This window comes from Mobula birostris, chromosome 32 (assembly GCF_030028105.1).
Source record: "Mobula birostris isolate sMobBir1 chromosome 32, sMobBir1.hap1, whole genome shotgun sequence".
NCBI lineage: Eukaryota > Metazoa > Chordata > Chondrichthyes > Myliobatiformes > Myliobatidae > Mobula > Mobula birostris.
The window spans coordinates 23,600,997-23,615,461 of record NC_092401.1 but is presented as its reverse complement, the minus strand read 5'-3'; the positions used below and the strand labels follow the sequence as shown (position 1 = coordinate 23,615,461).

Here is a 14,465-nt window from a genome sequence, read left to right as displayed (position 1 = left end):
AGGCTAATTGGTCTTTGTGAATTGTCCCATGGTTAGGTTAGGGTTAAATTGGTGGTTGAAGGGCCTATTCTGTACTGTATCTCTAAATAAATAAAATTACCCAGTGAGTTGGCCTCCACAGCTATCTCAGAATCAACATCAGGTTTTCTACCACTGGCATGTGTCATGACACTTGTTAACTTAGCAGCAGCAGATCAATGCAATGCATAATAATATAGAAAGAAAAAATAAATAACTAACCAAGTAATTCAATTACAATAAGCATATATATGTATATAGAGCAGAATAAAATAATGCTAAAACAGAAATAATATATATTAAAAAAAACGTGAGGCTGGGTTCATGGGTTCAATGTCCATTTAGGAATTGCATGACAAAGGGGAAGAAGCTGTTCCGTGGCAATAAGAGTGGAGACAACATGTTTCTATTACATGGAGTCCTGGTTACCTGAATTATTTCATACAGATTTGTTGTCCCCACGCAGGGAAAGATCTACTTGCAGTAGAGGAAGTGCAATGAAGGTTCACCAGACGGAATGTTTCTCTATTAAGTGGATTGGGCTTCAACACGCTTGAGTGTTAGAAAATTGTATTATTTATTTATTTTAATTTATTGAGATACAGAGCAGAATAGGCCCTTTGAATCACGCTGACCACAAGCTCCCAGTTTAATCCTAGCCTAATCATGGAACGATTTACAATGACCAATTAACCTACTAACCTACGACTTTGGAACGTGGGGGGAAACCCACGCAGCCACGGGGGGAACATACAAACTCCTTAGGGGCAGCGGTGGGAACTGAACCTGGGTCACCTGTACCGTAAACCATTGTGACAATCACACTAACACCAGGAAATCTGCAGATGCTGGAATTTCAAGCAACACATATAAAAACTGCTGGTGAACGCAGCAGGCCAGGCAGCATTTATAGGAAGAGGTACCGTCGACGCTTTGGGCCGAGATCCTTCGTCAGGACTAACTAAAAGAAGAGATAGTAAAAGAGGATAGTAAGAGTAAGATAGTAAGCCTCCTACTATCTCTTCTTTCAGTTAGTCCGACAAAGGGTCTCGGCCCGAAATGTCGACTGTACCTCTTCCTACAGATGCTGCCTGGCCTGCTGTGTTCACCAGCAACTTTGATGTGTGTTGCTTGACAATCACACTATCGTGCCATCTGGATATTTATTTCCCAAAGTTATTTGCTTATTTTGGTATTTGCACAGATTATCTTCCTTTGCACATTGGCTATTCATGATCTTTTTGTGCAGTTTTTCATTGATTTTATTGTATTTCTTTGTATCTACTGTGAATGTCTGCAAGAAAACGAGTCTTGGGGTAGTATATGGTGGCATATGCATACTTTATAACAAATTTATTTTATTTTGAATTGATCACATTGAAACCCACAGAACTGGCAGAGCTTGACATAGATATTTCTCCTGGCTGCAGTGCCTAGAGCCAGGAGACAGTCTCAAAGAAAGGGGCCAGCTATTCAGCACCTACAGTAGATGAAAGAGTAATATTTGGAATTCTCTGTAAGGGAGGGGGGCTGTGCTAAGCATACTTAGGGGAAAAAACAAAGATTATTTTGACATTCAGACATTATGGGGTTGCTGTGAGATGGTTTCAGCCATCAGCTAATTGAATGGTGGAGCCAGAACCAAGGGCTGAATGGCCTACTTGTTCGGTACTTTGAAGCAAAGCGGGTACTTCGTCCTGCATATTGAACACGTGCCCAGCCATTCCCTGCCTCTGCAGTGGGTCTCAGCCTGATATATTTAACAGTGGCACAGCAGGTATAGGTACTGTGTGTGCAGTGGACAACCACTTTCATTGAGAAAGTTTGGGCCTCGGTCCAAGTTGGCAAATGCAGCTCGGAGGAGGGTGGAAGCTGTGATCCATCAGGCCATACTGAAGCAACGACGCCAAGCTTACGCACCGAAGAGACAGAGGGTGCTCAAATCCCCAATGATTTGCTTTCTTTGTATTTCCATGCAACAGAACAACAAAATCATAAAGATCCCCAAAGGTGCCTTCAGAAACTTGGAGCAACTTCGAGAACTCTACTTGCAACACAACCGTCTCTCTAACGCAGGTATAACTGCACAAACCTTCAGGTGAGCAATGCAGATTAACACAATCTTCATCTGCAGCCCAAAAGTTCCAGGTGTGGTCCAGCCGAGGTTGTTTAGGCACCAAACACTCTGCCTTTGATTTCAGTTCCTCTAGAAGTGAACCTCAACCACCACTCGTATTTGCTTAAAGAAGTGGCCTCACATAATGTGTTGGAGACACACGAGGCCACAGGTGTTGGAAACTGGAGCAACACACAAGATGCTGGAGGAACTCAATGGATCGGGCAGCATCTGTTGAGGGAAATGGACAGTCAATGTTTCTTGTCAAACCTCCAGCTAGACTGCCAATTTGGATACATTTAGATGAGGGGTCTTACCCAAAACAGTGACTGTCCATTCCGTTCACTTAGCATGCTTCTGTTTTTAGCAATTTGTTCAAATCTATCTGGAGTCATAGATTTTAGAGTGCTAAAGCACGGAATCAAGCCCCTCAGCTCATCTCGTCTGTGCTGAACTATTTTCTGTCTAGTCCCATTGATCTGCACCTGGACCATACCCATTAAAACCCCTCCCATCCAAGTACTAATCAAAGCTTCTCTGAAATGTTGAAATCAATCACCACTTCCGATGGCAGCTCGTTCCACTCTTACTACTCTCAGTGAAGAGGTTCCCCCAATGCTCCCCTTAAACCCTTAACCCATGACCTCTCATTCTAGCCTCGCCCAATCTCAGTGGAAAAAGCTTGCTTGCACTTATCCTATCTATACCCACATAATTTTGTATACCTCTGTCTCATCTCCCCTTATTCTCCTATGCTCGAGTGAATAAAGTCTCTCCTTGGAACTCAGCTCCTCAAGTCCCAGCAACACACTTGTAAATTGTCTCCGCACTCTTTTAATCTTTCCTGTAGTTGGCAGGTAACCTCTGGTCTCCTGCGGTGGACCAGCTTTTAATAAGTGGCCCGTTACTTCAAACTCCAATTCCGTGTGATCTCTCAGTTTTCTCTCGACTCTAATGTAATTTTTGGATATTAATATTTATTAGCAGCACAACAGGTATAGGGCGCTGTGTGTTCAGGGGACAACCACTTTCATTGAGAATGTTTGGGCCTCAATCCAAGACCAATATGACTCTAATGTATCTTTTGTTTCTAGACGTTTCTTCCCCCCCCCCCCCCCCCCCCCCCCGGCTGCATCTTTGAAATAGGACTTCTTTCTGTTTTGTACTTCACAGTAAAATGAAGGGGCTGGAGTACCTGGATCTGTCCAGTAACGGCCTGGTGAAGATCCCAGAAGGACTCCCACCCAACATTGTCATCCTGCAGCTGGGGAAGAACCGCATCACCTCCATTTCCGAGAGCAGCGTCAATGGGATCCGGAACCTGGAATACCTACTGCTTCAAAACAACCGTATCACCAGTGCTGGGATCCATAGGGGGGCTTTCGCAAAGGTGAGAAATTTGCACACTCTTCACCTGTTTAACAATCCGCTGGGAAAGGTCCCGGATGGTCTCCCTCGCCGAGTCAACTCTCTCATGCTCCTCCACAATGGCATCCAAGAGATCGGTCCCAGTGACTTTGTCACCACGTACCACCTGACCGAGTTGAACCTGAGCTACAACAAACTCCACAGCAAGCACGTTCACCGACTGGCTTTTCGGAAGCTTCATCGCTTGAAGAGGATCGACCTGTCGGGCAACCACCTGACGCAGCTTCCCAGCGGGCTGCCGCCCGGCCTGGAAACTCTGATCGCGCAGCACGGTCAGATCAACCGGCTCTCTGTCATGAGTCTGCGCAACATGAAGGCCCTGCGGGAACTGCGCCTCAATCACAATGAGCTGACCGTCCGCAAGATAGAACCAGGAACCTGGGGCCAGGTCCCCAACCTCAAGGCAAGTAGCAAAACGGGACAAGCGGCAGTGGCTGCATTTCTGAGGAGCATCCCTCCACCAGGCGTGTCGCTCAACACACCTGCAATTTATGCCCATGAGCATCCATGCAGTGGGTCGAGCTGAAACAGGTTCCATCCTGTCCTTGGGTGTTGTGCTTCCCCCAGATGCTCCAGTTTCCTCCCACATCCCGAGGACACGAGTTAATTGGCCACTAAATTGTCCCTATGCTGAATGGGTGGGACACCACAGTAGCGTAGCTGTTAACATGACGCTATCACAACTTGGGGTGTCGGAGTTCAGAATTTAATTCTGGAACCGTCCATAGGAAGTTTGCACGTCCTTCCCGTGAATATGTGGGTTTCCTTTAGGTGCTTCCGTTTCCTCCCCCAGTCTAAAGACACACCGATTAGTAGGTTGATTGGTCATTGTAAGTTGTACTGCGATCAGGCGAGGGTTAAATTGGTGGGCTGTGGGTGGCACGGCTCATTGGACTGGGAGGGCCTGTTCCGTGCCGTTTCTCTAAATAAATAGTTCCAAGGTTAGAGTGAGATCTCTAGCATGAGACCATTGGCAAACAACCGCCTACCTTCTTTGGTAACCCTGTTTCAGGCTACTGGGTGCTGATCTATATCCTTCCCTCCACTATCACTAGATCAGGCATTCATATTAGGCGCCAAAATGTACAGCGAAGCTTACAGGATGTGCCCCAGAAGTTGAATACCACAAGGTGGTAAGGAGGAGGTGATACTGAACAGTGAGGAAAGGATGACAACCTCAACTTTAGTACATGTGGATTGGAACACAGTGAAGAGATTTCATGCCTTCTAGTACACGGGACTGTGTTCCCAAAACCAGAAAGGTTGGCATCTAACTTAGAGTGTACAAATCAGTTCTATTCCATGAATCCCTCTCATTATTTCCCCTTAGCTCATTCTCTCTCACTTATGTTCCTTTGATTTTTTTTTTGTTATTCACATGTACCAAGAGGAAACTTAAATAGCCAACTAAACCTACCAGCAAGTCTTTGGGATATGGGAAGAAACCTGACCATTCAGGGGAAACCACAAAAGCAGGAGGAATTGGTTGTAAGATTAGTTTTATTTGTCTCATCCTAGGAACCAATTTGGTGAATGTTTGGTGTCCTTCCTCTTTGGTCCTCACATCCATCCAGTGGCAGTTACAAGCAAATGGTGCAGCCAAAGCAGTGGGCAGTCATCTTTGAGATCAAGGGATATGGGGATAGGACAGGAAAATGGTGTCAAAGTAAATCTCACTGAATGGCAGAGCAGGCTCAAAGGTTCAAATGGGCTGCTCCAATCTCTGTTTTGAGAGTGCCACAGTCCAATTCTCAGCTTGGTCACTGGTGTTGAGATAGGTGGGGGGATCATGTTGCAGCGATAACCGATCAGGGTTCAGTTCCTGCTGCTGCCTGAAACGTACATGAAATCTATCATTTTGTGTCAAATTAAATCAAATCAACAAGGATTTGAGCAGCCTGCAAGTGCTGGCATACTTCTGGCACCAACATAGCACGCCCACAATTTACTAACTCTAAATCTTGTGTCTTTGGAATGTGGAAGGAAACTGGAGCACCGAGAGGAAATCCATGCAGTCACCGGGAAAACGTACAAACTTCTTACAGACATAAGAGGGAATTGAATCTAATCTTGCTGCTGTTTATTATTGTCACATATACTGAGGTACAGTGAAAAGCTTATCTTGCATACTGGTCACACAAATTAGTTTGTTACAATACTGAGGAGGTATAAGATAAAACAATTACCACAAAGTAGAATAAGGTATTAACAACTCCAGAGAAAGTGCAATGCAGGTGGACAATAAGGTGCCCAAGGATCATAATGAGGTAGATTGTGATTAGAAGTAGAGGTTATGGGTTAAGGGTGAAAGGTGAAATGTTAAAGGGGAACATGAGGGGGATCTTCTTCATTCAGAGAGTGGTGAGCATGTGGACAAGCTGCCAGCAGAAGTGGTAGATGCAGGGTCAATTTCAACATTTAAGAGAAGTTTGAATAAGTTCATGGATGGGAGGGGTATGGAGGGCTATGGGCCAGATGTAGCTCAATAGATAATAGACAGTAGGTGCAGGAGTAGGCCATTCAGCCCTTTGAGCCAGCACCACCATTCACTGTGATCATGGCTGATCATCCACAATCAGTACCCTTTTCCTGCCTTCTCCCCATATCCTTTGACTCCATTATCTTTAAGAGCTCTATCTCCTTCTTGAAAGAATCCAGAGAATTGGCCTCCACTGCCTTCTGAGGCAGAGCATTCCACAGAACCACAACCCTCTGTGTGAAAAAGTTTTTCCTCAACTCCGTTCTAAATGGTCTACCCCTTATTCTTAAACTGTGGCCTCTGGTTCTGGACTCCCCCAACATCAGGAACATGTTTCCTGCCTCTAGCGTGTCCAATTCCTTAATAATCTTATATGTTTCAATCAGATCCCCTCTCATCCTTCTAAATTCCAGTGTATACAAGCCCAGTCGCTCCAATCTTTCAACATATGACAGTCCCGCCATCCCAGGAATTAACCTTGTGAACCTACGCTGCACTCCCTCAATAGCAAGAATGTCCTTCCTCAAATTTGGAGACCAAAACTGTACACAATACTCCAGGTGTGGTCTCACCAGGGCCACGTACAAATGCAGAAGGACCTCTTTACTCCTATACTCAACTTCCCTTGTTATGAAGGCCAACATGCCATTAGCTTTCTTCACTGCCTGCTGTGGGTCGATGGGAACACAGCAGAATAATGATAGTAATAATAGTAGTTCAGCACGGACTAAATGGACTGACAGGCCTGTTTCTGTGTTCCATTGCTCTATGACTATTGTGACATCAAGAGTCCATCTTATTGTACAAGGGAATCATTCAATAGTTTTATAACAGTGAGGCACAAAGTGCTGAGTTTCAGACAAATGAGAGCACGTGAAAGGAAAGGATGTGGGTAGAAGCTCTGGTCACCTGCAAAACGGGTGCAGAAGCATCAACTGCTCATTCTACTCACCTTCAACCAGTAAAGTCAACCAGCAGATGACACCCACTCATTTAGTATGAGCAACCGAAAGCAGATTTCCTGCCCAGGCACATTAGGCATTGAGCAAGTCAAGAATATTTAACGTTACAGGTATTTGAAAATATAATCAATCTACTTTTGTTTCTTTTAGTTATTGGATCTGGGATATAACAAGTTGTCCTACGTGCCTCCGGACCTCCCGGAATCGCTGGAGTACATCTACCTGCAGAATAACCACATTTCAATGATCACCTCGGACTCCTTTGCCTCCACTTTAAATATTAAAGTCATCGTTCTGAGGTAAGCCCACTGCTTTGTCTGCACCACTTTTTTCTCTCTCTGCTACAGGACGGATGTGGAAACTACAGAGGAAGGGCATCAACCATTCACCAAGACAGTTGCTAGGATGGTAGATTCATGCAGCATGGAAAAAGGCCTTTTGGTCCAAATGGTCCATGCTGTCCAAGATTCCCATCTAAATTAATCTGATTTGCCTGCATTAGCCAATATCCTATAAACCTTCCCTATCCATTATCTGTCCATGTGCATCTTAAATGTGGTTAATGTACTTCTCTCAACTGCTTTCTCTGGCAACTTGTTCCATACACCCACCACACTCTGGGTGAAAAAAGTTGCCCCCCAAATTCCTATTAAATCTCTCCCCCCCAACCTTAAACCTGTGCCCTCTAGTTATTGATTTCTCCAACCCTGGGGGGGGGAAGGAAGTTGAATGCCTTCACCCTATCTATGCCTCTCACTTTTGTACCCCTCTATAAAATCACCCCTCAGTCTCCTACAATCCAATGAAAGAACCTATTCTACCTCTCTCCATAACTTAGTCCCTTGAATGCTGTCAACATTCTCATAAACCTCCTCTGTACTCTTTCCAGATCTGTCGTGAGCAGGGAATGAGTAGGCTAGACCAATTTCTTAAGAGTTTGTAAGCGGTTTTCTTGTGGAAACATACAAAATTCTTCAGAGGGTGGATGCAAGGACCCCAGAGTGAGGGGTCTGGAACTAGGGAACTCAGGCTCTAAATAAGGGATGGGCCATTTAGGACATAAATTTCTTCACTTAAGGTGTTGGCAAATCTTTGAAATTTTCTACCTCAGAGGGTTGCAGAGACTCTGTAATTGATTGGATTGTAAATGGAGATTAACAGGTATCAAAGGAATTAAGGAAAATGGGGACAGAGCTGGAAAATTGTGTCAAGGTAGACCTTGTTGAATGGGAGAGCAGACTCACAGGATGAAATGGCATATTCCTGCTTTGATCTCCTCTGCTTTTATGCGACCTCTATAGGTTTTATGAGCTGCAGTCCAATTCTCAGCTGGGTTGCTTGTGTTGGGATAGTGAGGGGGGAAGCTCATTTGTGACCCCTGCTGCCATCAGGAAGGAGGAAAATCTCAAAGGCAACAAGAGATAATAAATTCGAATCGTGGGTGGCACAATAGCATGGGGGTTCGCACATGGCTTTACAGTGCCGGCAATCAGCGATTGAGGTTCAATTCCAGTCGCTTCTTGTAAGGAGATTGTTACCACATGGGCTACCTCTGCGTGCTCTGGTTTACTCTGACATTCCAATTCGTACAGTTTAGGTTAGTAAGTTGTGGGCATGCTATGTTGGTGCAGGAAGCGTACTAACACTTGGGGCTGCCCCCAGCACACTCCCCACTGGTTTGATTTGATACAACTACACATTTCACTGCATGCTTTGATGTACATGTAACAAATAAGCTAATCTCTTTAAATCCCCTATCTAAGACGCTAGTTGGTACTTGGAGTTCAGAAACTAGGTCAGCCAGCACCAATGTGCCTCCAAGGAGGCAGCAAGCACAAGAGATTCTGCAGATGCTGGAAACCTTGAGCACAAGAGGAGCAGGCTGAATGGTTTAATTCTGCTCCTACTGAATGAAGGAACTCAGCAGATCAGGCAGAATTTATGGAGGGGAATATGTCGCCTGACCTGTTGAGTTCCTCCACCACGTTGAGTGGGCATCCCAAAAGAGTTTCTTCTGCCCCACTTGTCTTGCCAAGCTGACCATACGGTCACCTATATTTGGATAAAACCCAAAGTACTGATCAGCTTGCCTGGGTCAGTTTGTGCCGGTGTCTGCTCACTATTACTCACACCCACTTGGTCCCAATGCTCCCGTTGGTCACTCTCCAGGTAACTACCATAGTTTCATTGTGCTAAATGTAGACCATCTCTCGGTTTTGTCCCCCATCTTCGATCCTTCAGCAATGACTCACCCAATCTGCCCAAGCTCTAACTTCCCCATTGCCTCTGGCCCCAACTTTCAATACTTTTCCTCCAAATAAAATCGCTGGTTCCCAGACTCAACTTCCCCCAAACTCTTCAGTGGGAGTTCCCACAACTCCATCTCTCCTGCCCTCAGTGGGCCTCCAATATAGATACATACTCAATCTCTAGGATAGTTTTGCCCTCTGCTAACAAGCAGATGGTTCCCACCATGATCCCAAGACTATTTTTATCAACCATACTTGCCACTAGTTTAGTAGGATTTCGTAATCTACTTAAATACACTTAGTGGCAACTTTATTAGGTACACCTACTCGTTAATGCAAATATCTAAACAGCCAATCATGTGGCAGCAACTCAATGCATAAAAGATTGCAGACATAACAAGATGTTCAGTTATTCATACCAAACATCAGAATGGGGAAGAAATGTGATCCAAGTGACTTTGACCATGGATTGATCAGAGGGAGTGGTTTGAGTATCTCAGAAACTGCTAATCTCCTGGGACTTTCACACACAATAGTCCCTAGAGTTAGAGAATGGTGCAAGAAACAAAAAAAACCAGCAAGCGGTAGTTCTGAGGGTGAAAATGCCTTACTAATGAGGGAGGTCAGAGGATAATGGCCAGACTAGTTCAAACTGACAGGTAGGTGATAGGAACTCAAATTACCACAACATTGGTGTGGAGAAGAGCATCCCTGAAAGCACAACACATTGAGCCTTGAATGATTGCAGAAGACCGTGGACAGACACTCAGAGGCCACTTTATTAGGTACAGGTGTTACCTAATAAAATGACCACTGAGCATACACTGAATTTAATACAAATAAACAATTGCCATGAGCACATCACCAGCAGTGAGGTTTGCAAATTGACTCCCAATCTCTGAGCAATCCTTTCCACACTGCAGCATGCCATCATTCTGGATCTCCACAAACTGTCATTGGTTAAAGTTGGCACAACCCTGCCTCTCAGCACATCACCACTGACATTTATCACTGTACCTGGTTTATTCTTGTAGGTCAAACCGGTTGACTTCTGCAGGTCTGGAGAGGAAAGCATTCATGGGACTGCAACATCTGCAAGTTCTAGATCTGACAGGAAACCTAGAGCACATCAATGTCCTTTTGCACAGTGACTTGGAAGAACCGACTCAAGCAGACAGCATCAACGCAGTGGCCAGGCAAAGAAATACAAGCAGTCAGCTGAGCTGAGGAACGCAGAGGCTGTCCATAGCCAGCTAGAACAGTGAGTAACGCAATCATGAGACACCAACTTAAGAGCCCTTACTGTCGGAGCTCACCAATTGATAAACTTAAACAAACCCATTACCTGGAGCAGTCATAACCTCAACCTACTTTCTGCTGATCATATCAACCTGACTTTATATTAAATGTATTTGACTTCTCTAAGAGTCAATAAATTGTAAGTAGTTAAACATAAAACTGTTTAGTGACACCAGCATAATGATAAACCCGAACAAGAAAACTATCAGATGCTCCAAACCTGAAATAAAACAGAAAATTCTTCAAATACTCAGCAGGTTTGGGCACCATCTGTGGAGAGAGAAATGAGAAATGAGAAACTGATGAGTTCTGATGAAGTGCCCCACATCTGAAACATTAACTGCTTATATCACGACAGAGGATCCTAACCACCTGAATGCTTGCAGTATTTTTTGCTTTTATTGAAAGATGATGTAATTACATAATGAAAGATTCAGTAATTAAATGTAAATGAATTATTCCTGCACTCAGTCCACACTGTCCTCTTTCGCTAATTACCTGGTTAAATAGAAAGACTATGGGGGATGGAAACTGCTATGATAAAGCCAGATATTCCTGTTCAGATAAGTCTGACCAGAGCCTCCTCTATAGCCACGACGAGGCTAAACTCAGATTGGAGGAGCAACACCTCATATTCCCTTTGGGTAGCCTTCAACCTGATGGCATGAACATCTATTTTTCTAACTTCTGGTAACTCACGGTCTTGTTTTTTTTATTCCCCATTCTGGTTACCCTTTCACCCCTTCCCTTTTCCTCATATGTCCATCAATTTCCTCTGGCTCCCCTCATTCCTTCAATTCTTCCACGGTCCATCGTCCTCTCCTATCAGATTCCTTCTTCAACCCTTTACCTCTTCACCTATCACCTCCCAGCTTTTTACTTTGCCACCTATCCCCCCCCCCCATTCACTCACCTACCACCTCCTTGTACCCTTTTTCCCTCCCTACACCTTATTCTGGCTTCTTTCCCCATTCTTTGCAGTCCTGATTAAGGTCTTAGCCCAAAATATTGATTGTTTATTCCTCTTCATAGATGCTGCCTGACTTGCTGAGTTGCTCCAGCATTCTATGTTTTACCCGATTGAAACATCTAGTACTCATGGAGAACTCTCAATTCTTCAATAAAATATTCCCATAAATCAATAGGACAAGCAAGTCTTAGCTGACAAATTAAAAGGAGCATCCACAATATAGTGCTGATTTATTAAGGCCTTGCATGTTACGGAACTGGAGCTGCAGCTCGATGACCTTCGTCTGGTCAGGGAGAGTGAGGAGGTGATAGAGAGGAGTTGCAGGCAGGTGGTCACGCCGGGGCCACGGGAGGCAGACAAGTGGGTCACGGTTAGGAGGGGGAAGGGGAAAAGTCAGGTAATAGGGAGTACCCCGGTGGCTGTGCCCCTTATCAACAGCTACTCCTGTTTGAGTACTGTTGGGGGGGACGGCTTACCCGGGGGAAGCGACAGTGGCCGTGCCTCCGGCACAGAGTCCGGCCCTGTAGCTCAGAAGGGTAGGGCAAGGAAGAGGAGGGCAGTTGTGATAGGGGACTCGATAGTAAGGGGGTCAGATAGGCGATTCTGTGGACGCAGTCCAGAGACCCGGATGGTAGCTTGCCTCCCTGGTGCCAGGGTCCGGGATATTTCTGATCGTGTCCAAGATATCCTGAAGTGGGAGGGTGAGGAGCAAGAGGTCGTGGTACATATAGGTACCAATGACATAGGTAGGAAAAAGGATGAGGTCCTGAAAGGAGAATATAGGGAGTTAGGAAGGGAGTTGAGAAAAAGGACCGCAAAGGTAGTAATCTCGGGATTACTGCCTGTGCCACGCGACAGTGAGAGTAGGAATGCGATGAGGTGGAGGATAAATGTGTGGCTGAGGGATTGGAGCAGGGGGCAGGGATTCAAGTTTTTGGATCATTGGGACCTTTTTTGGCGCAGGCGTGACCTGTACAAAAAGGACGGGTTGCACCTGAATCCTAGGGGGACCAATATCCTGGCAGGGAGATTAGCGGGGGCTACTGAGGTGACTTTAAACTAGAATGGTTGGGGGGTGGGAATCAAATTAAAGAGGCTAGGCGTGAGGAGGTTAGTTCACTACAGGGGGATGGGAACCAGTGCAGAGAGACAGAGGGGTGTAAAGTGAGGGTAGAAACAAAAAGTACTATGGAGAAAAGTAAAAGTGGCAGGCCGACAAATCCAGGGCAAGCATTAAAGAGGGCCACTTTTCAGCATAATTGTAAAAGGACTAAGAGAGTTGTAAAAGAGTGCCTGAAGGCTTTGTGTGTCAATGCAAGGAGCATTCGTAATAAGGTGGATGAATTGAAAGTGCAGATTGTTATTAATGATTATGATATAGTTGGGATCACAGAGACATGGCTCCAGGGTGACCAGGGATGGGAGCTCAACGTTCAGGGATATTCAATATTCAGGAGGGATAGACATGAAGGAAGGGGAGGTGGGGTGGCGTTACTGGTTAAAGAAGAGATTAACACAATAAAAAGGAAGGACATAAGCCGGGAAGATGTGGAATCGATATGGGTAGAGCTGCGTAACACTAAGGGGCAGAAGACGCTGGTGGGAGTTGTGTACAGGCCACCTAACAGTAGTAGTGAGGTCGGAGATGGTATTAAACAGGAAATTAGAAATATGTGCAATAAAGGAACAGCAGTTATAATGGGTGAGTTCAATCTACATGTAGATTGGGTGAACCAAATTGGTAAAGGTGCTGAGGAAGAGGATTTCTTGGAATGTATGCGGGATGGTTTTTTGAATCAACATGTCGAGGAACCAACTGGAGAGCAGGCTATTCTGGACTGGGTTTTGAGCAATGAGGAAGGGTTAATTAGCGATCTTGTCGTGAGAGGCCCCTTGGGTAAGAGTGACCATAATATGGTGGAATTCTTCATTGAGATGGAGAGTGACATAGTTAATTCACAAACAAAGGTTCTGAACTTAAAGAGGGGTAACTTTGAAGGTATGAGACGTGAATTAGCTAAGATAGACTGGCAAATGGCACTTAAAGGATTGACGGTGGATATGCAATGGCAAGCATTTAAAGGTTGCATGGATGAACTACGACAATTGTTCATCCCAGTTTGGCAAAAGAATAAATCAAGGAAGGTAGTGCACCCGTGGCTGACAAGAGAAATTAGGGATAGTATCAATTCCAAAGAAGAAGCATACAAATTAGCCAGAGAAAGTGGCTCACCTGAGGACTGGGAGAAATTCAGAGTTCAGCAGAGGAGGACAAAGGGCTTAATTAGGAAGGGGAAAAAAGATTATGAGAGAAAACTGGCAGGAAACATAAAAACGGACTGTAAAAGCTTTTATAGATATGTGAAAAGGAAAAGACTGGTAAAGACAAATGTAGGTCCCCTGCAGACAGAAACAGGTGAATTGATTATGGGGAGCAAGGACATGGCAGATCAATTGAATAATTACTTTGGTTCTGTCTTAACTAAGGAGGACATAAATAATCTTCCAGAAATAGTAGGGGACAGAGGGTCCAGTGAGGTGGAGGAACTGAGCGAAATACATGTTAGTAGGGAAGTGGTGTTAGGTAAATTGAAGGGATTGAAGGCAGATAAATCCCCAGGGCCAGATGGTCTGCATCCCAGGGTGCTTAAGGAAGTAGCCCAAGAAATAGTGGATGCATTAGTGATAATTTTTCAAAACTCGTTAGATTCTGGACTAGTTCCTGAGGATTGGAGGGTGGCTAATGTAACTCCACTTTTTAAAAAAGGAGGGAGAGAGAAACCGGGGAATTATAGACCGGTTAGCCTAACGTCGGTGGTGGGGAAACTGCTGGAGTCAGTTATCAAGGGTGTGATAACAGCACATTTGGAAAGCGGTGAAATGATCGGACAAAGTCAGCATGGACTTGTGAAAGGAAAATCATGTCTGACGAATCTCATAGAAT

At 44.9% G+C, this 14,465-nt stretch overlaps 1 protein-coding gene across 1 annotated transcript in view; it reads left to right on the top strand.

The window, feature by feature from the left end:
- The window catches only part of LOC140191186 (podocan-like protein 1), a 37,146-nt gene extending 24,580 nt beyond the window's left edge, over positions 1–12,566 (top strand). The window contains exons 7-10 of the mRNA XM_072248344.1: positions 2,001–2,116; positions 3,308–3,965; positions 7,154–7,302; positions 10,287–12,566. Of these exons, the coding sequence (XP_072104445.1) occupies positions 2,001–2,116; positions 3,308–3,965; positions 7,154–7,302; positions 10,287–10,479 (1,116 nt within the window). The 3' untranslated portion in view covers positions 10,480–12,566. The remainder of the gene's footprint in view (positions 1–2,000; positions 2,117–3,307; positions 3,966–7,153; positions 7,303–10,286) is intronic.
- The last annotated feature ends 1,899 nt before the right edge of the window (positions 12,567–14,465 follow it).